The 23293-nt window shown below is 42.8% G+C and overlaps 1 protein-coding gene across 1 annotated transcript; it reads left to right on the forward strand.

The window, feature by feature from the left end:
• The first annotated feature begins 5124 nt into the window (after positions 1 to 5124).
• Positions 5125 to 15010, forward strand: LOC120918296 (keratin-3, type I cytoskeletal 51 kDa-like). The gene is made up of 8 exons (XM_040329809.1): positions 5125 to 5767; positions 7142 to 7224; positions 11039 to 11195; positions 11734 to 11895; positions 12359 to 12484; positions 12575 to 12789; positions 14336 to 14436; positions 14641 to 15010. Exons 1-8 carry the CDS (start codon positions 5195 to 5197, stop codon positions 14742 to 14744), a joined length of 1521 nt encoding a protein of 506 aa, XP_040185743.1. The 5' UTR covers positions 5125 to 5194; the 3' UTR covers positions 14745 to 15010.
• The last annotated feature ends 8283 nt before the right edge of the window (positions 15011 to 23293 follow it).

The following is a 23293-nucleotide window of genomic DNA, read 5'->3' on the forward strand; positions in this document are numbered from 1 at the left end:
AGCATATCGTTTTTACGCTACGCCGCCGCTACTTTGAGAGGCAAGTGCTGTATTCTCAAAGCACTTGCGTCTAAAGTTACGGCGGCGTAGTGTAAACGTGTCGGCGTAAGGGCGCGGAATTCAAATGACAAAGATGTGGACGTGTTTTATGTTAATTCTACTTGACCCCACGTAAATTACGTTTTTTTTTAACGGCGCATGCGCCGTCCGTGGGGGTATCCCAGTGCGCATGCTCGAAATCACGTCGCAAATAGTCAATGCTTTCGACGTGAACGTAAATTTACGCAAAGGCCTATTCGCGAAGGTTTTACGAAAACGACGTAAACAACGGAAAATTCGACGCTGGCCCGACGTCCATACTTAACATTGCGTACGCCTCATAGAGCAGGGGTAACGTTACGCCTGAAAAAAGCCTTACGTAAACGATGTAAAAAAATGCGCCGGGCGGACGTACGTTTGTGGATCGGTGTATCTAGCTAATTTGCATACTCGGCGCGGAAATCAACGGAAGCGCCACCTAGCGGTCAGCGTAAATATGCACCTTAGATCCGACGGCGTACTAAGATGTATGTCAGTCGGATCTAGCCCAGCTTCAGGCGTATCTTGTTTTGTGGATACAAAACAAAGATACGCCGGAGCATCCTAGAAGTTATGCGGCGTATCAATAGATACGCCAACGTAACTTCTTCATGGATCTGACCCCTGGTTTGTATATTAAATATTAGGAGACATGTAAATGATTAAGCTGAACTGCAGGAAGTCATAGACTGAATGAATGTGGCTCTACACATAAGCACAGATAGGAAGGAGGTGCACCAGCCTAGTGTTATACTGTAGGACTCTTTAGCAATAAATACTATTCCAAATTCCAAAAAACTCACAAGAAATTTGGTTTAGGCATATCAATGTCATTCACACCATCAGGAGCATGTCCACCAAAGGGTGCATAATACGCAATTCAAGGGTGATGCCCTCTTCCTTAAGGAAGAGGGCATTACCCTTAAAACGTGTAAGCTGCGCTCTTTTTGGAAATAGTATGTGTCTAGTTAGAGCAAGCAATAATGAGTTGTTTCGGGGATTTAAACACAAATAAAATTTCCCTAGTAAAAAAATGTTGACGTAGCTTATAGTTAGAGCCAGATAGGCTAGGGTGTATTCTAAGGGGTTGTTGCCTTGAAGAAGCTGCCTAAGTTATTGAATACAGGAAAAACTGATTATGTTTATTCTGATGCTAGAAGTGTAATATACAGGTTGTGGCTAGTTTGAGGTCTACAGTAGCTACCTGCTGTGTGGATTCTCACTAAAAAACACCATTTGGGTTTATCTACTGAAAAGATGCCAAAAGCAACGCTGCTGATACCACAGTGTATTCAGTTATATAACACTATTTATTTCCTTTAAAAACTCAAATACAGTAAGAAAAAACTGCTTTTAGAGTAAATGAGGATACCACAGTCCAAAATGAAAGCAATGTTAACATACGTATCAATCAACCAATTATATAATCAATTACAGACCAGCCAAAATAGTTTTTCTTGTAGAATAGGTTAGTGCTAGGGTCGGGTTTACTTGTTTCACCACAGTCTCCACCTTGCACAAAAATCTTTGAGGAGTCTTGCCATATCACGCCATTACCTCCCCAAGAAGACCATGGGTTGCACCCTGCGTCCTGCACTAGGCTGGCCTAAATCCTAGGGGTTTCACGTCAGATAACTTGCCCTTGTTCCATTTTTAGAGGCCAACTATCAAATTACCTTTGGATCCTCCTATGGACAAGCTGTGTCGATTTCTAGTCCTTGCCGCCATTGCCCCACTTTAAAATGTTTATTGTTTCACAAGACACACACTAAAGCATACCTGACCTGCAATATGGCAGCTACCTTCCCCTGCCAATAGACATATGCAACATATTCTCATGGTAGCCTTGATATTTTGGCCTTGTATACCATACCTGTAAACCCTTGCGGGTATGAGCAAGACGTTCAGCAATCAAGGAAAGGACAACCCATGACAGCAGCAAGTTGGATCTGACAATAAAAATATGATAGAGCAATGAGCACTTACATACACGGAGGACGTGCCGCATGCTAAAACTGTCCAGTTTACTGTGCAACCTCTTTTGTGTGACTGCATAGCGGGGTGCTGTGTAATGTGCAAGGGGCTGTGTAATGTAAAGGGGTCCAGAGGTGCAGGGTGCTGTGTAATGTAAAGGGGTCCAGAGATGCAGGGTGATGTTTAATGTAAAGGCATCTAGAGATGCAGGGGGCTGTGTAATGTAAAGGAGTCCAGAGGTGCAAGATGCTGTGTAATGTAAAGGGGACCAGAGGTGCAAGGTGCTGTGTAATGTAAAGGGGACCAGAGGTGCAGGGTGCTGTGTAATGTAAATGGGACCAGAGGTGCAGTATGATGTGTAATGTAAAGGGGTCCAGAGGTGAAGGGTGCTGTGTAATGTAAAGGGGACCAGAGGGGCAAGGTGCTGTGTAATGTAAAGTGGACCAGAGGTGAAGGGTGCTATGTAATGTAAAGGGGACCAAAGGTGCAAGGTGCTGTGTAATGTAAAAGGGACCAGAGGTGCAAGGTGCTATGTAATGTAAAGGGGACCAGAGGTGCAGAGTGATATGTAATGTAAAGGAGTGCAGGGGCTGTGTAATGTAAAGGGGTCCAGAGGTTCAGGGTGTTGTGTAATGTAAAGGGGACCAGAGGTGCAGAGTGATATGTAATGTAAAGGAGTGCAGGGGCTGTGTAATGTAAAGGGGTCCAGAGGTGCAGGATGCTGTGTAATGTAAATGGGTCCAGAGGTGCAGAGTGCTGTGTAATGTAAAGGGGTCCAGAGGTGCAGTTGTGGAGAGGGGGTACACAGTAGTGACAAAAAGATATTGAAGGATGCAGAGGTATGCATGGGGCACAGTGGCGTGTTTTTAAGTTTTAATGTTGGGGGGGTGCCAGATATAGGATCCACACCGGGTGCCAAATGCTCTAGGTACGCCCCTAATGTCAGCTACTCTAAATGTACCACTGGTAAAAAGTGTGCCTGAAAATATTTTTGAAATGTTGGCAACCATGCACTTGGGCACTGCCCAAGGGCCACCGGGTCAGTAGGGGGCCCCATGAGAGGCTCCTGTGATACTAAATTCTCATGCGCATCCTCTCTCTGTCATCCTCCCTCCTTACCCCTCACCCCTCTCTCACCCCCTTTCTCTCTCATCTTCCCTCTCTCTATTTCATTTAATTTGATATAACCAGGGGTCAAGTCCTGGGGAAAAAAGTGTGGGAACTCCCACCCAAGATCCACTACCCCACCCAAAAAAAAAAAAAAATGATACGCTCATATGCATAATTACTAAAGCGCATGTTTTTTTTTTTTTTAAGCAAGTTCTTTCTAAATCCCGCAATGTCTCCTGGGAACAATGACAAAAGCTCCCAGGAGACATTGCCGCATCGAGGAAGTGACGGAATACCCGCACACTACCCGATGAATCCAAATACAGGAAGCAGTCAGTAACATAAAAGATTACTAAGGTTCGCCTGCCCCTGACAGTGAGTCAAGCTGGGCATCACCGCTTAGTGAAGGATTGGCTCGGGCGGCTCGGCTGCTCTAGTCCTGCAAAGGGAACTGCGTTCCTGCTGTAAAAAAAGTGCAGGAACTCCGTTCCTACGCGTTCCCGCAGGACTTGAGCCCTGGTTATAACAAAACATTGTTTGCAATTTTATTTATATATTTATTTATTTATAAAAAAAGCTCCACCAAAATACTCAGCACCAGGCCCATGATGTTCTTAATCCGGCCCTGTATGGCAAAATGTGCCAGCCATCTGTATAAGCAATGTCACCCCAGAAGAAGAGGGTGCCTGTGGATACACTTTTAGCTAGATTCAGGATGGCGAGCGCATACTTGCGGCGGCGTAGCTTAAGGCATTTAGGCTACGCCGCCGTAAGTTAGCGAGGCAAGTACATGATTCACAATGTACTTGCCTGCTAAGTTGCAGCGGCGTAGCCTAAAGCGGGCGGGCGTAAGGGCGCCTAATTAAAATTTGGCTGAGGGGGCATGTTTTATGATAATTTGGCTTGACCCGACGTGATTGAAGTTTTTTTGCAACTGCGCATGCGCCGTGCGCCTACATTTACCAGTGTGCATTGTGGCTAAGTCCGCCGCACGGGCCTATTGATTTCGACGTGGACGTAAACTACGTAAATCCCTATTCACGGACGACTTACGCAAACAACGTAAAATTTTCGAATTTCGACGCGGGAACGGCGGCCATACTTAACATTACTATTCCATCTATCTGATGGAATAACTTTAGGCCGCTAATGCGTTACGTAAACAGCATATCTGTACTGCGTCGGCCGGGCGTACGTTCGTGAATAGGCGTATCTACTGATTTACATATTCTACGCCGACCGCAATGGAAGCGCCACCTAGCGGTTAGTCTAAAAATTACACTTTAGGATACGAGGGTGTAAGACACTTACGCCGCTCGTATCTGAGCCTAATTTAAGCGTATCTGGTTACCAGAATACGCTTAAATTAGCGCGGGCGCACATTCAGACTTAGGCTGGCGTATCTACTGATACGCAAGCCTAAGTCTCTCTGAATCTGGCTATTTGTTTCTATGATTAAATTGATATGGACATATAAAAAAAATTAAACTTTTTGATATAAGTAGAACAACTAGATACTGGATTTAGATGTTTGGGTTTATATACATTTGAATGAGTTATATCCATTATTGTAAAAATTGTGTCATTGTGACAATTTCATTAGCAGGTATACCTAAAATTGCAATTCCCAGCAGATAACAACAACATGTATGTTAAAGTATATCTAGTTGTGTTGTGTCTCATCATACTGCACAACCCTTATAGATAATTATTAAGGAAAATTAAATGTAAATGATTTATCTTATTAGGTGTTCTGGTCTACTCCACCCAAAAAATCATGCCAACGCGACAAACATCATAAGGGAGAGGAGACCAGCGGCTAGTGATGCAAGCTGATTAATGATAATTGATCCAAATTATAAACAGTGGCAATTCTTGGCAAGCAACTGTACTGTTTGAATAAAAAGAAAACATTAATATTCGACACACCCTTTAGGATCTTATATAAAAATAATGCTATTTCTTCACAAATCACTCTTTCCACTGGAGCTGCTCTTTTTCTTCTCTGGATCGGGTGACCTTTTGCTTGAACATGTCTTACTCTTTTAAACAATCCTCTAAGTCTGTGAGCATGGGCTCCACCGCAGGAGGCTTTGGTGGAGGTGCTGGTGGTTATGGTCAGTGTGGAGCAGGTGGCTTTGGTGGAGATTTTAGTCAGGCAGCTGGTGGATATGGTCATGGAGGTGGTGGAGGAGCATTCTATGGCCAAGGAGCTGGTGGTGGAGCAGGCTTCGGTGGTGGTGCTGGAGCAGGTTATGGTGGTGGTGCTGGAGCAGGTTATGGTGGTGGTGCTGGAGCAGGTTTTGGTGGTGGTCCTGGAGCAGCTTTCGGTGGTGGTGGTTTTGATGTAGGATTTGGAGGTGCAGGTGGTGGCTATGGAGGAGGTGACAGCTTTTTCGGTGGCAATGAAAAACAAACAATGCAGAACCTTAATGACCGTTTGGCTTCATACCTGGACAAAGTCCGACAGCTAGAGGAAGCAAATGCTGAATATGAAAAAAAGATTAAGGAATTTTTGGAGAAACAAAGGTCTGGTGGTAGCACTGGAGGAGCAGGAAAAGACTATACTAAGTACTTTACCACCATTAAAGATCTACAGACTAAAGTAAGTAATTTGTTATTTATTTGGCTACAATAAAATAATTGGGGGGTTTATTGTAAATAATGCACGTATTCCTTTCTAAAGGGACCTTGCAGAGATTATACCAGTAACATGTCAATGATGCTAAAACATATTTATAAAGCAGGCTTGATTTAATAGTAATTATAAGAGAATAATTTCCTCCCTTTGTACATGTTAGTTTGTTGTGTGCCTTAAAGGGGTTGTAAAGGTTTGTTTTTTATTTTCTAAATAGGTTCCTAGTGCATTGTTGGTTCACTTACCTTTTCCTTTGATTTCCCTTCTAAAAAAATGTTTTCTTTGTTTTCTTTGTCTGAATTTCTCACTTCCTGTTCCTCCTCAGTAAGCTGTTCTGAGGTGACTATCCACCGCTCGGATGATGGTGGAAAGCTTACTGAGGAGAAACAGGAAGTGAGAAATTCAGACAAAGAAAAAAAACATTTAGAAGGGAAATCGAAGGAAAAGGTAAGTGATCCAACAATGCACTAGCTTAAAGGAACCTATTTAGAAAATAAAAAACGAACCTTAACAACCCCTTTAAATAAAATGCTCACTTTAAACACTTTACATATGCAGTACAACTGATTTGCCTGGCTATAAAATATTAGGGAAAGAATTAGAACTTTTTTTTTTACTACAATTTGAGGCTCTGTTAGAATTAATAAATGAGGTGAAGAGGGATACAGACAACAATGAAAAGCTAACAGTAGTTCTAATCTTCCCTTACTCTAATGAAAAAAATGTATATTTGTATTTTTGTCTGAGTTCTTGTAGATTTTGTCTTTACTTCCTGTCTGGTGAAAATGTTGTCACCGGGATGGTAAGGGAGGGAAAATCTTTCAAATGGAGCTCAGGATAGATATAGAGACCCAAGAGTGGTCCTATCCCCACTCTATAAAAATAAAAACATATTGAATTGACATACACTTTCAGAAAAAGCTAAGTGTTTCAAGTGGTGATGTGCAAATGTGCATGTGTTTTACACTACAAGTCTTTACTTGTGGGACTGGACCACCAAGCTGCCAGCTGTGATGAACTCAGTTGGCAAGATTTGAAAATGATTAGTAAAAGTAAGTGGGGGTGACATTTTTAGTTAAATGTAGCTACCCTACCCAAGGGTAGCTACCTTATTTAAAACTGTGGGCATGCCAGTCTGTATATTTGTGTCCATTTTCTTGGTTTATTTTTTTTACTGAAACATAATTTTATTACAGTAACCTAACAGTGGCAAAAATAAAATAGGGAAACCTTTTTATTCTGTTCTTGTACTGTGCTAACTTTATCAGATTAGAAATGTATTCATCTTGTAGGGATGTTAGAATTAAAACAGAGATTGATCTACTCATTTGTTTCTTACAGATCATTGCCGCCAACAATGAAAATTCCCAAATACTCCTGCAGAGTGACAATGCCAGACTGGCAGCAGATGACTTCAAAATGAAGTGAGTTGACTTTAATGTCTGTCGGAAAAGGCAAAGCCATGGGTTAGACTGGTTACTTAAGTCAGAGGAAGGAAAACATCTAGGTTACAGGCTTAAACTGGCTCTGCCAATTGACAATTGGCATTCCTTGGGTATTAGGTCTTTTTGAGATCACAGAATAAGGATAATATGGTAATCCGAAATAGGGGAATTAAGATGCCACTGTTTTAAGTAATATGGGAAAATTAGGTACTGTAATACTATCCTTTGAAACCCTTTTATTCCTATTCCAACTCTTCCCCTTCCTTCAGAATATTACTGGCTATTATACATATTGCCCTCTCCAAAAACATCTGGAAGACCATTGACCAGATGCTTTTAGTCTATGAATTTAATCAACACAGTCCATTTACTTACTGCCACTAGTAGTTACCACCAGGGATGGACTGGCCATTGGGACTACAGGGAGTTTCCCGGTGGGCCGATGGCTTAGTGGGCCGGTTTCAGTGACAGCGGCCTGGGAGTTTCTTACTTCTGCCTAATCTTGTCCCATAAGGGGGGGGGGGGCACCAAACTGATTCTTTGCCCCGGGAGGTACTGCCTATAAGAGGACCAGTACCAGCCGTTCTACTCTAATAAAGTAAAACGGCTAGTGGCTAGTGAAGGCGGAGAGGGGGCTTTGGTGGCCGGGGGGGGGGTGCGGGAGTGGTCCAGCCGCTGTGGGAGAGACCTGTCAAAGTGGGCCAGTCTGGATGAAGTCCAGGGCCAAATTTTTGTCCCAGTCCAGCCCTGGTTACCACCTAGAGTGAGGACATACTTCCACAAGGCCGTCCTGGACATTCATCTTTGCACCAGACAATTGACCAAAGGATTTGGAGGAGTTATGCATATATAAAAAATGTTTTAATGGATGGATATCAATCTAGAGGTGTGGGCATTCTTAGGTAGGCTACCCTAGGTAATGTCCACATGTGACGCTGATCCCCCATATTTGAAAGATCTGTAGTTCAATGAATGAAAGAGACTGAAAATAAATGAAAGAGATACGCTGGATGTCTTCCAGCCAGGAAATGAGGTGAGCTCTATCCAACTTGCTGTTGCTTCTAATGAACACTAAGTAGTATGCAGTGAAGTCAGAGTAAGCTACTTCAGTACAGTATAGGAGCCTTTACAACTGTGCAAGCCTGAAGGTAATGTTCAGCTTCAAGCACTGCCAGCACAGATCTACTTTAAGTGAAAAATAAGGATGTGTTTTTTTAGCCAGCTGATTAAGTGGCATGAAAGATCCTGTTGGCTGTCATATATCTTTGACATTATCTACAGTCTTTCAACAGCTGTCAGCCCAAGCAAGACTTGAGTTGTTCTGTTCCTCCCATGGCACCAAATACATACTATGAATGCCAACTTTAAAGACTTGCATTACAGCATATCACATTCACCAGTACTTTTTGCATTTAAATATAACCAGTTATTGTTAAAGAGGACCTGAACTGTGGAAGTTGTGCCTAAAAAAGGCAAAATGAATACAAAGTACTAGTCACCAGTATGCCACTTATCCTCTCCCCATTACTGGCTTGTCATGCCTTTTTCCACATTATGGAAAACAGGCGACCATATTAGTAGATAAGCAGGGCTTTTACTTCTTAAATCAAAGCTTCCTCCCTGATGACTGGTGGGGTAATGATAAAAAAAGCAGCAGATGTACAGTGCAGAAAGTACAGAAGCCCAGTAACAATGAAGCAGAAATGAAAATTGCCAGGTGCAGCTTCCTTTCCTTATTTCTAGCAGGCCCTTAGGAGAACAGTGAGTATTACCATAGTGACATTACCAAATCTTGTGACACTAGCAGTCACAGGCACACTGCTTTAAGATGGTCATACACCAGTAGAATTTTGTTTGAACATTGGCCACAGAAATACTAAATAATTCATTTTTCCATCTTGCCATCATTGGGTCAACTAATTGTGGTTGAAAGCCCTTAAAATTTTGTCCAGACTGCTACTTGAATGGAATTCCAGATGTATTAAACAGTTTTTTTTTGTTTGTTTGTTTTTTGGGCCTAGAAAATGCACATTACAATATGTTTGATTCTTTCCCCCCCAAAGAAAACCACATTCAAAATTGGAATTTTGTTGATTCGAGAAAAGCTTTCCATCCTGCTCCTTCCAATTTTCTCATCAGTACAGTCTAAAACGATCATTGATTTGACCCCGTTAAACATTAGAAAGATCGAACAAATGTTGCAAAAATGAAAATTTGTGATCAACATTCTACTAGTGTATAGCCAGCTTTAGATGACCACACACTGTACATACAGCTATTATGCTAGGAAATGCCTATACACAGCCACACATGAGGGAATGCTCTACTATTTTTCAGGATTCAAGACATAGGGTAACTGTTTAGGCACAATTAACATTTCTAGCTTTCCCTAGAAGACAGGAAATCTTGCCACCTTGGTCATTAAAATTCTTGAGCAAACATTACCGTCCTAATGACTGGTCACTATTGGCTCTTTGAAGTGGATTATCCTGAAGCCTGGTCCCCATGGTACTGCCTTCCCCAGCTATATCTCCTACTTTTTTTCCACATTGCCTATTCTTTTAACCTGTTGCTTACTACACCACCAACCATAATGTCTTTTCATAATGGCCTATGCTATATAATCATACACTAAGTAACCCGTCAAGAAGGAAAAAGCAGAGCTGGACACAGCCTTATATTCCACCGTATTAGCAATCCCCAAGACAGGCACCTCACTCTTGAGTACAAGATAAAGCTTCTGTTTGTCAAACTCAACCACTACTAGGAAAAGATACTGTATGTTTTTATGTTTTAATGCTACTTACACATCTGAGCTGTGCAGAATGTAAAGAGACTAAGGCCGCGTACACACGATCAGTCCATCCGATGACACCGGTCCAAAGGACCGTTGTCATCGGTTAACGGATAAAGCTGACTGATGGTCTGATGTGCCTATACACCATCGGTTAATGAACCGATCGTGTCAGAACGTGGTGACGTAAAACACAACGACGTGCTTTAAAAAATGAAGTTCAATGCTTCCAAGCATGCGTCGACTTGATACTGAGCATGCGCAGGTTTTTAACCAATACTTTTGCATACTAACGATCGGTTTTGACCTATCGGTTAGGCGTCCATCGGTTCAATTTTAAAGCAAGTTCTCATTTTTTTGACCGAAGGTTAACTGACCGATGGGGCCCACACACGATCGGTTTGGACCGATGAAAATGGTCCTTCAGTCCGTTTTCATCGGTTTTGATCGATCATGTGTAGTCGGCCTTAGGCCGCGTACACATGATCGGTGTGGGCGCCGTCGGTTATTTATCCATCGGTTAAAAAAAAGCCAACTTGTTTTAAATTTAACCGATGGATTCCTAACCGATAGAGAAAAAACTATCGTTAGTAGGCACGACCATCGGTTAAAAATACACGCATGCTCAGAATCAAGTCGACGCATGCTTGGAAGCATTGAACTTGTGTTTTACATCACCGCGTTCTGACACGGTCGTTTTTTTTAACCAATGGTGTGTAGGCGCGACTGACCATCAGTCAGCTTCATCGGTTAACCGATGGGAAAATCCATCAGACCGTTCTCATCGGATGGACCAATCGTGTGTACAGGGCTTTAGAGTAGCATGTCTTCAACTCTTGGAAATGCACTGTTCAATTTATCGTATTTGTTACAAGTTATTATTCTGTAATAACGTTATAAACCCTGAATAAAACATTTAATACAAATTCTTGAGCAAAAGCAAATGGTATATCTGCACATTTATTGACAATCCATATATATTTTTGTTTACCTTGCCAGGTATGAGAATGAACTTGCTCTCCGACGCAGTGTCGAAGCTGATATCAATGGCCTTCGTAAAGTCCTGGATGAATTGACAAATGCCAAATCTGATCTGCAATCTCAGTTTGACGGTCTTACTGAAGAAATTACTCTTCTCCAGAAAAACCACCAGGAGGTAAAATCATAAAAATCTCACCAAGGCCCTCTCATTGTTGGTTTTAAGGTGTGAATTCATCCAAAATTATTTTATTTTAGTTTTGGATAGGGTGGGATTAGAAACCCAGTAAGGTCTTTACTGTTCGGATGACAATGGTTTCACCAAATGGGAAGTGCAGCAATACTGTATCTCCCACAGCCACACAGAAATACAAATGATTTACTATTATTTTAGTAGAGGAAGGCTAGGCTAGGCTAGGAGTCAAGTTTGTATTGCCCCATTGCAGATTTGTGCTCAATGCCTATCTGGTGAAACCCTTGTCACTCAAAATGGGTTCCAATTGTCTCTTATTCAAAACGAAAGAAACATTTTGACTGAAGTGTGTTGGCTGATGCTTGCTGTCATTCAACTCCAGAAGACCAAAGATATATTGCATTAAAATAAAAAATAAAAAACAGTACTGTGGCAGATAGCTTCATTTTGAAGGCGAGAATGAAGCTGATTTTTTTTGTATTTTACCTTTTAACGAGCTATTGTGTTTTTTTTAAATCTGTAGGAGGTTAAGGGATCCCAAGGAACATCTGCCGGCGAAGTTAACGTAGAATTGAATGCTGCACCAGGAAATGACCTTCTAAAGGAGATGAACAATCTCAGAGAACAATATGAGGCTATGGCTGAAAAGAATCGCAAGGAGGCAGAAGAACAATTCAAGAAGGCGGTAAGGAACATTTGCTCTTCATTAATCTGTATTAAAGTTTTGGTTCTCTAAAAAAACTATAGTATGACACTAACAGAAGCAGATGGTTGGGACATTGTGTAGGAACTCAAGAAAGGAAGTTTCTAATCAGGTACTTTCACCTGGTTGTAGCTGACCAAAAATACTCCCAAGGGATTACATGTCTCAGAAGACCACTGAGAAATCCAGGAAGAATTTCGGTGTTGTCAGCTAATGGACTATTCTGAATGACCTAAACCATTTTGTATGATATTGCCAGCTTGACTTTTTTGTATTTTTGAAAGAAAAAGATTGTGGTCGACTTTGATATACAGAAACCGTTCAAATGTTCTTACAAATGTTTATCAATATTCATACAAATGATCTTTGCATACTTCAACGTATAGCTTTATTTTAATTTTATCTTTATCTTTATATATTGTTTTTATTTATTTTTTATCCCTAGAGCGATGGTTTGAAGAAAGAAATATCAGCTGTAGTAGAACAAACACAGACAAGCAAGAGTGAGATTTCAGACTTGAAGAAGTCACTTCAAGCACTGGAGATTGAGCTTCAGTCACTATTGGCCATGGTACAAAATTAAAGGCATAACACATAATGGTAGACTGCGTGATTGTGTCAGAATATACGTTTCATGATTCGTTTGTTTTCTCGTGAACAGAAAAAATCTCTTGAAGACAATCTATCAGAAACAGAAGGATCATACTGTTTGAAGATTTCCCAAATGCAAATACAGATTACTGGCATTGAGGAGCAACTGGCACAGATCAGGTCAGAGATAGAGTGCCAGACTGCAGAATATGAAGATCTGCTAGACATCAAGACAAAACTAGAGAATGAGATTGAGACATACCGCAAACTCCTGGATGGAGATAGGTAAGAAAATGTTGTATATTGGTATGTGAAATGATGGTAATGTTGTGTAGCAATGCCCCCGTAGGGGTTGCTGTGTGTAGTGGTTTACCTGTCATTCACCCTGCCCAGCCAGACATTCATCCCAGTCACAAAAAACAGTCCATTACATTCTTTTGTTTTATTTGAGGGGTGTTAAACTTGGATGGGGATTTGGGAATTATGGACTGTCCAGGAAGATTTAGTGCAATGTTGTAGAAGGACTCCTATATACAGTCCTGTATATACACTTCACTCTTCACTCTTCTCTATTCAGCACAAACACTTGCTGCTCACTGTTTTCTCCTGTGGTGTAGAATAGTCAAGGTGCTAGCTGTCCTCTGTTTGGCTACCACTCCCAGAGAGCTCTCTTTAGGCCCTGCCAGCCAGCCTGGCTGCAGAGACCCCTTCCCACTGCCCTTCTCCACAGGTTCTGCACCCATCTCTCAAACTTCAATTTCCCAGTTCTCTCAGGCATTCCTCCCCAGTCCTCCCGACTCTGCTCACTCACCAGCCTTCCTAGCTGTGACCAGTTGTCCTCCATGGAGACTCTTAGAAGTGTTCTCTCTCGTTGTCCTCTACTTGCTCTCTCATTGGCCTCTCCTTCCAGTATCTCAACACTTCTCCTGGATGCACCCAATCCCAGCCCAGGGTCACCCCCCTGAGAATGGGGAGCTTCCCGTGGGCCCTGACAGCCTCCACACCCATCTCACTCCATCTCTTCCACCCGACAACTTCTCCCCAGCTGGGCTGACCTCAGGTATTTAAGGAGGTCTGCCCCCTGCCAATCAAAGTTGGGGATTGGTCAGGGCTCTTTAAGATATCACAGGTAGCTCCACCTCTCTCTCCCTCTTCTCTTCTAATGCTAGAATGATGAGGGAGGTAACCAAGAAGTAACACTGCCTTTGGGTCATCAGCTTCTACCCTGAGCCACTCCCAGCCCAGAATGAGAACAAACAAGCCTATCAACCAGCTAGGCCTGCCTAAATTTACATACACTGTCAGAGAAAACTCTCACTCTAGCACCTCACTAACTAAAGGGTGCTACATCTGACTTTCCAGAACATGAAAGAGTTGGTATAGCATTTACATCCACAGAAATTACAAAAGAAAAGTAAAATGGCAGTGTCACATACTTGATGGGTAGAGCCTGGTCTTCATTATGTTCTGTGGAGTCCTTCTACCCTAATGCAAAAAAAAAAAAGAGCATCCATTGCAGGCTCCTTGATAGTGAAACGTAACAACAAACTAGAGTACTTTGAGACATTAATGACGACATCTGCACTGCATTTATAATTTCTGTTTCTGTGTGGATTTCATTCGGATTCTGCAGTTTCCTTTATGGATGCCCATACATTAAGAGTACAATGTGCCCTGGTCAGTGCCTGGTGCCCACACTGCCACACAAAATAGATGGCAATGCCAACGAGGAACAGAATAATAGAACACCCTGGGAATAAATAGTCAGTCGTATTTTGTCCTTGTTGTGGTCTTGAAAGGCCAATATAATATTTTCTTTCAATAATTGCAGTGATGCTGGGAAAGGATCCGGTGCAGGATCAGGATCCGGTGCAGGATCAGGATCCGGGGGAGTAAAAACTGGATCGCAAACTGGAAGTACAGGATCTAAAGGTGATTGCATTTCAGGATTGAACAGCTAAAATGTGACATAAGTATGATTTATATGCCCTTCTAAACAGAACAATCATTTTAAGCATTTAAAGAGCAATATAATTGGGCCATATATAAAAATGACACGCGTAATAATCAATAGTCTGTCTGTTAGACCTTTCACACACACACAAAAATAATTACTCTATTCTCCTCTATGTCTAGGACCAGTACGAACAAAGAAAGTAAAAGTGGTCGAGGAAATCATGGAAAATGGAAAGGTTGTGGCAACCAAAGTTAGGGAAACAGACGTGCCCATAGACTCATAGAGGCATATTTAAATGACCTGAAAATGTCCGGAGGTTGTGTCTGCTCAAGCAAAATGAAATCCTGTAAAAAACTTCTTAAGTGTTCTGTATTCTGTCTAGACGTGATCACATGATCGATATGTTCTTTGATCACATAGTGCAGCATTCTGTAGGCGACTCATGTCTCAGTGCAGTTGTATTGCTCTTTTCAATTCTAATTGTACTTTGAAGATCTATCTTTTGCTTTTTTTTGCTACTCAAAATAAACTTTTCCAATGCAAATCATACATGGTCTCCTTTGATAAATAATTGCATTTTTAGTACTAGAATGAACATTACTGTTAACATTTTAAGCTAATGTGATAGAACTCTGGCTGATTATAGACCTGGGGCCAGATCCATGTAGATCGGCGTATTTTTAAGCAGGTGGAGCGTATCGTTTTTACGCTATGCCGCCGCTACTTTGAGAGGCAAGTGCTGTATTCTCAAAGCACTTGCGTCTAAAGTTACGGCGGCGTAGCGTAAATGTGTCGGCGTAAGGGCGCGGAATTCAAATGACAAAGATGTGGGCGTGTTTTATGTTAATTCTACTTGACCCCACGTAAATTACGTTTTTTTTTAACGGCGCATGCGCCGTCCGTGGGTGTATCCCAGTGCGCATGCTCGAAATCACGTTGCAAATAGTCAATGCTTTCGACGTGAACGTAATTTACGCAAAGCCCTATTCGCGAACGTTTTACGCAAACAGCGTAAATGACGGAAAAAATTTGACGCTGGCCCGACGTCCATACTTAACATTGCGTACGCCTCATAGCCTTACGTAAACGATGTAAAAAAATGCGCCGGACGGACGTACGTTTGTGGATCGGTGTATCTAGCTAATTTGCATACTCGACGCGGAAATCAACGAAAGCACCACCTAGCGGCCAGCTTAAATATGCACCTTAGATCCGACAGCATACTAAGATTTACGTCAGTCGGATCTAGCCCAGCTTCAGGCGTATCTTGTTTTGTGGATACAAAACAAAGATACGCCGGAGCATCCTAGAAGTTATGCGGCGTATCAATAGATACGCCAACGTAACTTCTTCGTGGATCTGGCCCCTGGTTTGTATATTAAATATTAGGAGACATGTAAATGATTAAGCTGAACTGCAGGAAGTCATAGACTGAATGAATGTGGCTCTACATATAAACACAGATAGGAAGGAGGTGCACCAGCCTAGTGTTATACTGTAGGACTCTTTAGCAATAAATACTATTCCAAATTCCAAAAAACTCACAAAAAATTATGTTTAGGCATATCAATGTCATTCACACCATCAGGAGCATGTCCACCAAAGGGTGCATAATACGCAATTCAACGGTGATGCCCTCTTCCTTAAGGGGAATCACCCTTAAAACGCGTAAGCTGCGCTCTTTTCGGAAATAGTGTGTGTCTAATTAGAGCAAGCAATAATGAGTTGTTTCGGGGATTTCAACACAAATAAAATTTCCCTAGTAAAAAAATGTTGACGTAGCTTATAGTTAGAGCCAGACAGGCTAGGGTGTATTCTAAGGGGTTGTTGCCTCGAAGAAGCTGCCTAAGTTATTGAATACAGGAAAAACTGATTATGTTTATTCTGATGCTAGAAGCGTAATACACAGGTTGTGGCTAGTTTGAGGTCTAGCTACCTGCTGTGTGGATTCTCACTAAAAAACACCATTTGGGTTTATCTACTGAAAAGATGCCTAAAGCAAATCTGCTGATACCACAGTGTATTCTGTTATATAACACTATTTATTTCCTTTAAAAACTCAAATACAGTAAGAAAAAACTGCTTCTAGAGTAAATGAGGATACCACAGACCAAAATGAAAGCAATTTTAACATACGTATCAATCAACCAATTATATAATCAATTACAGACCAGCCAAAATAGTTTTTCTTGTAGAATAGGTTAGATCTAGGGATGGGTTTACTTGTTTCACCAGTCTCCACCTTGCACAAAAATCTTTGAGCAGTCTTGCCATATAACCCCATTACCTCCCCAAGAAGGCCATGGGTTGCATCCTGCGTCCTGCACTAGGCTGGCCTAAATCCTAGGGGTTTCACTTCTTCAGTTAGCTGCAGATAACTTGCCCTTGTTCCATTTTTAGAGGCCAACTATCAAATGACCTTTGGATCCTCCTATGGACAAGCTGTGTCGATTTCCAGTCCTTGCAGCCATTTTCAGCTCATTGTCCCACTTTAAAATGTTTATTGTTTCACAAGACAAACACTAAAGTCTACCTGACCTGCAATATGGCAGCTACCTTCCCCTGCCCATAGACATATGCAACATATTCTCATGGTAGCCTTGATATTTTGGCCTTGTATACCATACCTGTAAACCATTGAGGGTATGAGCAAGACGTTCAGCAATCAAGGAAAGGACAACCCATGACAGCAGCAAGTTGGATCGGACAATGAAAATATGATAGAGCAATGAGCACTTACATACACGGAGGACGTGCCGCATGCTAAAACTGTCCAGTTTACTGTGCAATCTCTTTTGTATGACTGCATAGGGGCACACAACTAAAGGCCCTGTTGACTATTTTATTAACTAATATCTTTTTAACTTCAGGTGAGCTGCAGTATATTTTTCAACAGTGCACTGCCATCCACCTGATGGCACATAGAAAACAATTGTTGACCGGTTGCAAAAAAGTGTAATGTATGCATACTTCTATGTAGGTGCTAGGATGAGTGTATTATAGTTTTTGGTTTCTCTGCTAGATAGCTAGATAAATGTATGTGCTGTCTGCTTAACAGAGAGCTGTGATCGGCTAGTGTAGTCTGCTGTGTGCTCTGGTGCTGCCCATGTTGCCTTGAAGTTTCCCTGTGTCCTAGCAACTATGGAAAGTGCTGGACAGTAGGCAGAAACCAAGCAGATGGGAGCATGGATATTCCTACAGCCCTAACCAATTACAAGGGGAGGTGCCCCAAGGCATGTTGGGGGTCCTGTATGGAGAGAAGAAGCCCAGTAGGGGGGGGGGGGCTTGTAGCCTCTCCCCAATACAGGCTGCCATGTGGCCTCAGGTGGTAGGTGAGCTGACTGAGGGAGGATGTCCATGGATCTTTTTTGGTATCATGGAGGATGGTGACCTGCAACCAGGGTCTTGTAAGCACAGACCCCGCAAAGGGATCCAACTGACTGGTGCTGCTGAATCCCCCCTGGGTGCTAGAAGTCAGCTGCTGAATATAGGCTAAAGGGGGCAAAGTCTGGTGTCTTGAAGAAGCAGGGTCCGCTAAATTACTTCTACTAAAAAGGGACCTTGCTCTATTCTGTACAGTCTGCTATACAGTTCTACCAAGAAAGCTGTCCTCGCATTCAATAGTTTAATTTGAAGTATCCTACTTCCTACTTATATCCCTTCCCTATCCAAGTTCTCCAAATAAACAACAACAAAAATGAATCCCCTAGACTTGTCATTGGAGGCAACGAGCGGAAGATCGTGCGCACCTGGCTGTGTGGGAAATACTGTGGATTAAAAAGTGGGAAGACCCAGGCAAAAATACCAGCCGCTCCTGCAGGGGTAGCGCTACACTTTTTTAATGTTCTCAGCTTAAAGGCATGGTGACGCTCTTTGCAGCATACTTTTTCAAGGCAAGGGTGGCGTGTTCATGCCCTGGGAAGTGAGTTAAATTATACTGGGTGTCCTTCAACCCTGGAGACGAGCAGCACTGGATCAGTGGGTGTATAAGGCTGGCCATACATGTTGAAAGAAAGAAAATAACTTGACCCCCCCCCCCATTCACACACTGTGGGCCAGATCCACGAAGCGCGGCGCTTCTTTCCGTCCGGCGTAGCGTATCTCTGATACACTACGCCGCCGTAACTTACAGCGTATTTTTTGTATCCTGAAAGAATTTGCGCCGTAAGTTACGGCGGCGTAGTGTAACTTTGGCGGCGTAAGGGCGCGCAATTCAAATGTATGTGATGGGGGCGTGTTTTATGTTAATACGTCTTGACCCGACGTAAATGACGTTTTTTTTTAACTGCGCATACGCCGTCCGTGGGGGTATCCCAGTGCGCATGCTCGAAATTAACCCGCAACAAGCCAATGCTTACGACGTGAACGTCATTCTACGCAAAGCCCTATTCGCGAACGACTTACGCAAACGACGTAAAAAATTCAAATTTCGACTCGGGAACGACGGCCATACTTAACATAGGATACGCCTCATATAGCAGGGGTAACTATACGCCATAAAAAAGCCTTACGGAAACTACGTAAAAAATGCGCCGGCCGGACGTACGTTCGTGGATCGCCGTATCTAGCTAATTTGCATACTCGACGCGGAAATCGACGGAAACGCCACCTAGCTGCCAGCGTAAATATGCACCTTAGATCCGACGGCGTACTAAGACGTACGCCAGTCGGATCTAGCACAGCTTCAGGCGTATCTTGTTTTGTGGATAAAAAACAAAGATACGCCGGAGCAAACTAGAAGTTACGCGGCGTATCAATAAACCCAGCCAAATTTTAATCCATGTATGGCCTGGTATGTAAGTCTGTGGGTGATATTGTTGGAGGCAAGCTGAGAATAGCAGCCGAAGTGGCTTTTTAAAAAAAAAATCCAGGCAACTAGGAGACCAATTTTTACCAATAATTACAAATAAATTACTCAAACTGGAATTTCTGCTTTAAACGTTTATTTGTAAATGTAAAGAAAATATTTTAACTGTAATGTAAAAAAAAAAAAAAAAACATACAGTATTTAATGACTAAATAAAAACATAAAATGCAAAGTTGCCTTAAAGGAACTTTATAAACCAGTTTATTAACCACATCAATAATAGAAAACACTCATCACTCAATCGTTCACATTCAATTAAAAGTTTAACAATTTAATTTTACCAGTTCCCACCCATAATATCAGGCACCTCAGGGCACGTCAGTCATTTCAGCTCTAAATTGTAAATCTTTTTTTCCCTTAGCAATGTATCTGCTAAATGGGTTTGTGCCAATTAGCTTACTGCAGCTACACCTCCATACATTATAAACAGAGGAGCCTGCCAAATATGCCTTATATGCTAGGGATATAATTGCTTTTAGATGTCTCATAGACACAGCTGAACAACAAATTATTATTACAGTAGATGTTCTTTTCCCAGTACAGACTCTCCAAAAATATCTTAACCACTTCAATACTGGACACTTTTACCCCCTTCCTGCCCATGCCAATTCACACTTTAAATGACAATTACTCAGTCATGCAACACTGTACCCAAATAAAACTTGTATCATTTTTTTTTAGACAGAGCTTTCCTTTGGTGGTTTTTAATCGCCACTGGGTTTTAAATGAAAAAATACCAAAAAAGAAGATTTTCTTTGTTTTAGTTATATATAGCGCCTATGTACTCTACAGTACTGGTGCTATCTAAATTTATGTGTAGATCAGAGTGTAGTTAAACTCTGATCCATATTGTTAGTAGCAAAATGCGGTCTCTGTCTCAGCTTGGCTGTGCTGTGGGTCCATTCTGCTGTACTGGGGTGTTCTTCCAGCCCCGGTGCTGCAGTGGAGTCAAGGTTTGGGTGCTCTTCCCAATCACGGGGGTTTATCCCCGCTGTGAATGCTGTGGAAGGGTATTTATGGGGCAGACGCCATTGGTTCTGGGTTCTTCTTCATCGAGTGTGGCACCCACCTTTAGGGTGGCCACACCACAGTTCCCCCGGCGCTATGGCCTACCTGGCCAGGGCGTGCGTGCCACGCGGTGTTTCTGGTTCCAGGGGCCATGCTGACCCGGAGCATCTGAACAGCGGCGGGAACCCAGTGAGTGACTGGGTTCCCATTCTGGAAGATCCCAAGCTGTACTGCTGTTCGGTGAGGAGTCCAAAGGGCCTGGATAAGCCACCGGGGATCAAGGTAGCCGGACACCGAGGGATTGAAGGAGATCCAGACGTAACTGAATTAAGGAGGCATATCTCCAATAATTCAACCCAGAGGTGACCTGTGGCAGAGGTATCTTCTGAGGCTCTTTGAGAGGGGTCTGTGGCAGAGACTTTCTCCCAAGTTCAAGTTCACCAAGGAGGGTCTGTGGCAGACACTTATCCTACAATTTTCCGAGTGATACTCCGGCTGCCAGGTCAGTTAGAGAGGCCTGTCCGGGTACACTAAACCCACTCTGACGGTGAGTGGGGAAAAGGAGTGTTACGTTTGGGAGCAGGACTGTTTCCTATTATTACGCCTGAATCTGCTATTCTCCTATCTTCTTCAGCTTTACTTTCCTGACCACAAGTTTTACTGTTTTTACCCGGCTGGGTAATAAAGAGCACAGCAAAGAGCACCTGTCTGGACATTCCTTTACTTCTACTACATGCAATACGCATCATTCACTCCTAGGAATTTCTGAGGAGCCACGAGGTGACACACCGCCCAAAAATCCAGCAGCTCCAATGCTACATATACATTTCTGAAAATAAATAATCTCTCTTTATAAATTTAGGCCAAAATGTATTCTGCTACAATAGTACAATAGTACTCAAGGAATGGCTATGAATGAAAGCCATTCAGTGTATACAACTGTCATGTGATCGCAGTGATCACATGGTACCGGGGCTGGCCTGGTACAATGATTTGTCATCCACTATGTCCAGTGGACACAGCGGGTGACAGATCGCACTTCAGCATAACCCCTAGGGTGTGCGCGAGTGCTCCCGCTCAGCTGTCATTTGTTTATATGTTGGGTGGGAGACTATCTTCACTAAAAACATAGGGCCAGATTCACATAGCCCGGGCGCAACGTAACTTAACCGATTTAGGTTACATCGCCGCAAATTTTCTGGCTAAGTGCCCGATCCACAAAGCACTTACCTGGAAATTTGCGGCCTTGTATCCTAAATCCGTCCGGCGCAAGGCGGGCCAATTCAAATGGGGCGGGTACCATTTAAATTAGGCGCGCTCCCGCGCCGGACGTACTGCGCATGCTCCCGACGCAAATTTCCCGACGTGCTTTGCGCAAAATTACGACGCGCCAACGTTTTGTGAATCGCGACGTGAAAAAAAGACTTGCGCCGGAAATTATTTTTTTTTAAAAAAATTCAAAAGCGACGCGGGAAAGACGGGTATACTTTTACAAGGTGTACTCATTTTACACTTTGTAAAAGGTGCCCTATCTTTGCGACGGCAAACTAACACTTGCGGCGACATAACAACGGGAAAAAGTTTCGTGGATCGCCCTAACTGCTAATTTGCATACCCGACGCTGGTTTACGACGCAAACTCCCCCCAGCGGCGGCCGCGGTACTGCATCCTAAGATCTGACAGTGTAAAACTATTACACCTGTCGGATCTTAGGGATATCTATGCGTAACTGATTCTATGAATCAGTCGCATAGATAGAAACAGGGATACGACGGCGTATCAGCAGATACGCCGTCGTATCCCTTTTGTGAATCTGGCCCAAACCTTTTAGGATGCAAAAAGGATACTCACCTACCCATAGTAAGGATACTGTTCTGCTTCCCTAATCTAAGGACTTTATAACTCATCCAGTTGGGATGAGATAGCTGTAACTTACAATCTCAGCAGTGTAGGCAGACAGACTTGATCCAAATGTCATCTTACAGATTGCAGAAAGATTTAATTGAATACCGGTGAAGATAGATAAGGTATAGAAAATAATCAACCCCCCCTTTAAAATAATCACATCAAAAAACATTGGGCCGGATTCACAAAGACTTACGCCGCCGTCGTAAGTCCAAATGTGCGCCGTCGTATCTATGCACTGATTCTTTAAATGAGATACGCCTGAATTTTGCCAAGATACGACCGACGTAAGTCTCCTACGCCGTCGTATCTTGGGTGCATATTTACGCTGGCCGCTAGGGGCGATTCCGTTGATTTACGCGTTGAATATGTAAATGAGCTAGATACGCCGATTCACGAACGTACTTGCGCCCGTCGCAGTAACCTACGCTGTTTACGTAAGGCGTACGTCCGGCGTAAAGATAAAACACCTCTATAGGTGGCGCAGCCAATGCAAAGGTATGGACGACGGAACAGCCATCGGATTTTACGTCTTTTACGTAAGTCGTACGTGAATGGGGCTGGGCGTAGGTTACGTTCACGTTGTTGCCATTGAGACATCGTATGCTACGGCGTGAATTCGACGTGATTCTGAGCATGCGCGCGCATGCGCCGTTTGTTCGGCGCTTCATTTACATGGGGTCACGATTCATTTCAATACAACACGCCCACTATCAGCCTACTTTGAATTAGGCAGGCTTACGCCGGCCCATTTACGCTACGCCGCCGTAACTTAGGGAGCAAGTGCTTTGTGAATACTGTACTTGCCTCTCTATGTTACGTTGGCGTAGCGCATATGAGATGTGCTACGCCCGCACAGAGATACGCCGATCTCTGTGAATCTGGCCCATAGTTTTTATTTTGCGCAGCTGTATTTATTCAGTACAGCTTATAACATCCAAGTGAAAGATATAACACCAACATGTCATAAGTTTTTTTTTTTTATTCAAAAACAGAGTCGCTGAGTTGGAAAAAGAACCACCCCCTATGTCAGTATTTTGTTGGACCACATT

Source organism: Rana temporaria, chromosome 12, assembly GCF_905171775.1.
Source record: "Rana temporaria chromosome 12, aRanTem1.1, whole genome shotgun sequence".
NCBI classification, from domain to species: Eukaryota; Metazoa; Chordata; class Amphibia; order Anura; family Ranidae; genus Rana; species Rana temporaria.

What these genes read in the sequence shown, in the direction of transcription:
- LOC120918296 (XM_040329809.1), top strand. Translation starts at nt 5,195, where the DNA reads ATGTCTTACTCTTTTAAACAATCCTCTAAGTCTGTGAGCATGGGCTCC. An exon ending in TTAAAGATCTACAGACTAAA is followed by an intron (nt 5,768 to 7,141) that starts GTAAGTAATTTG and finishes TGTTTCTTACAG; the next exon opens with ATCATTGCCGCCAACAATGA. An exon ending in TGGAAGTACAGGATCTAAAG is followed by an intron (nt 14,437 to 14,640) that starts GTGATTGCATTT and finishes CTCTATGTCTAG; the next exon opens with GACCAGTACGAACAAAGAAA.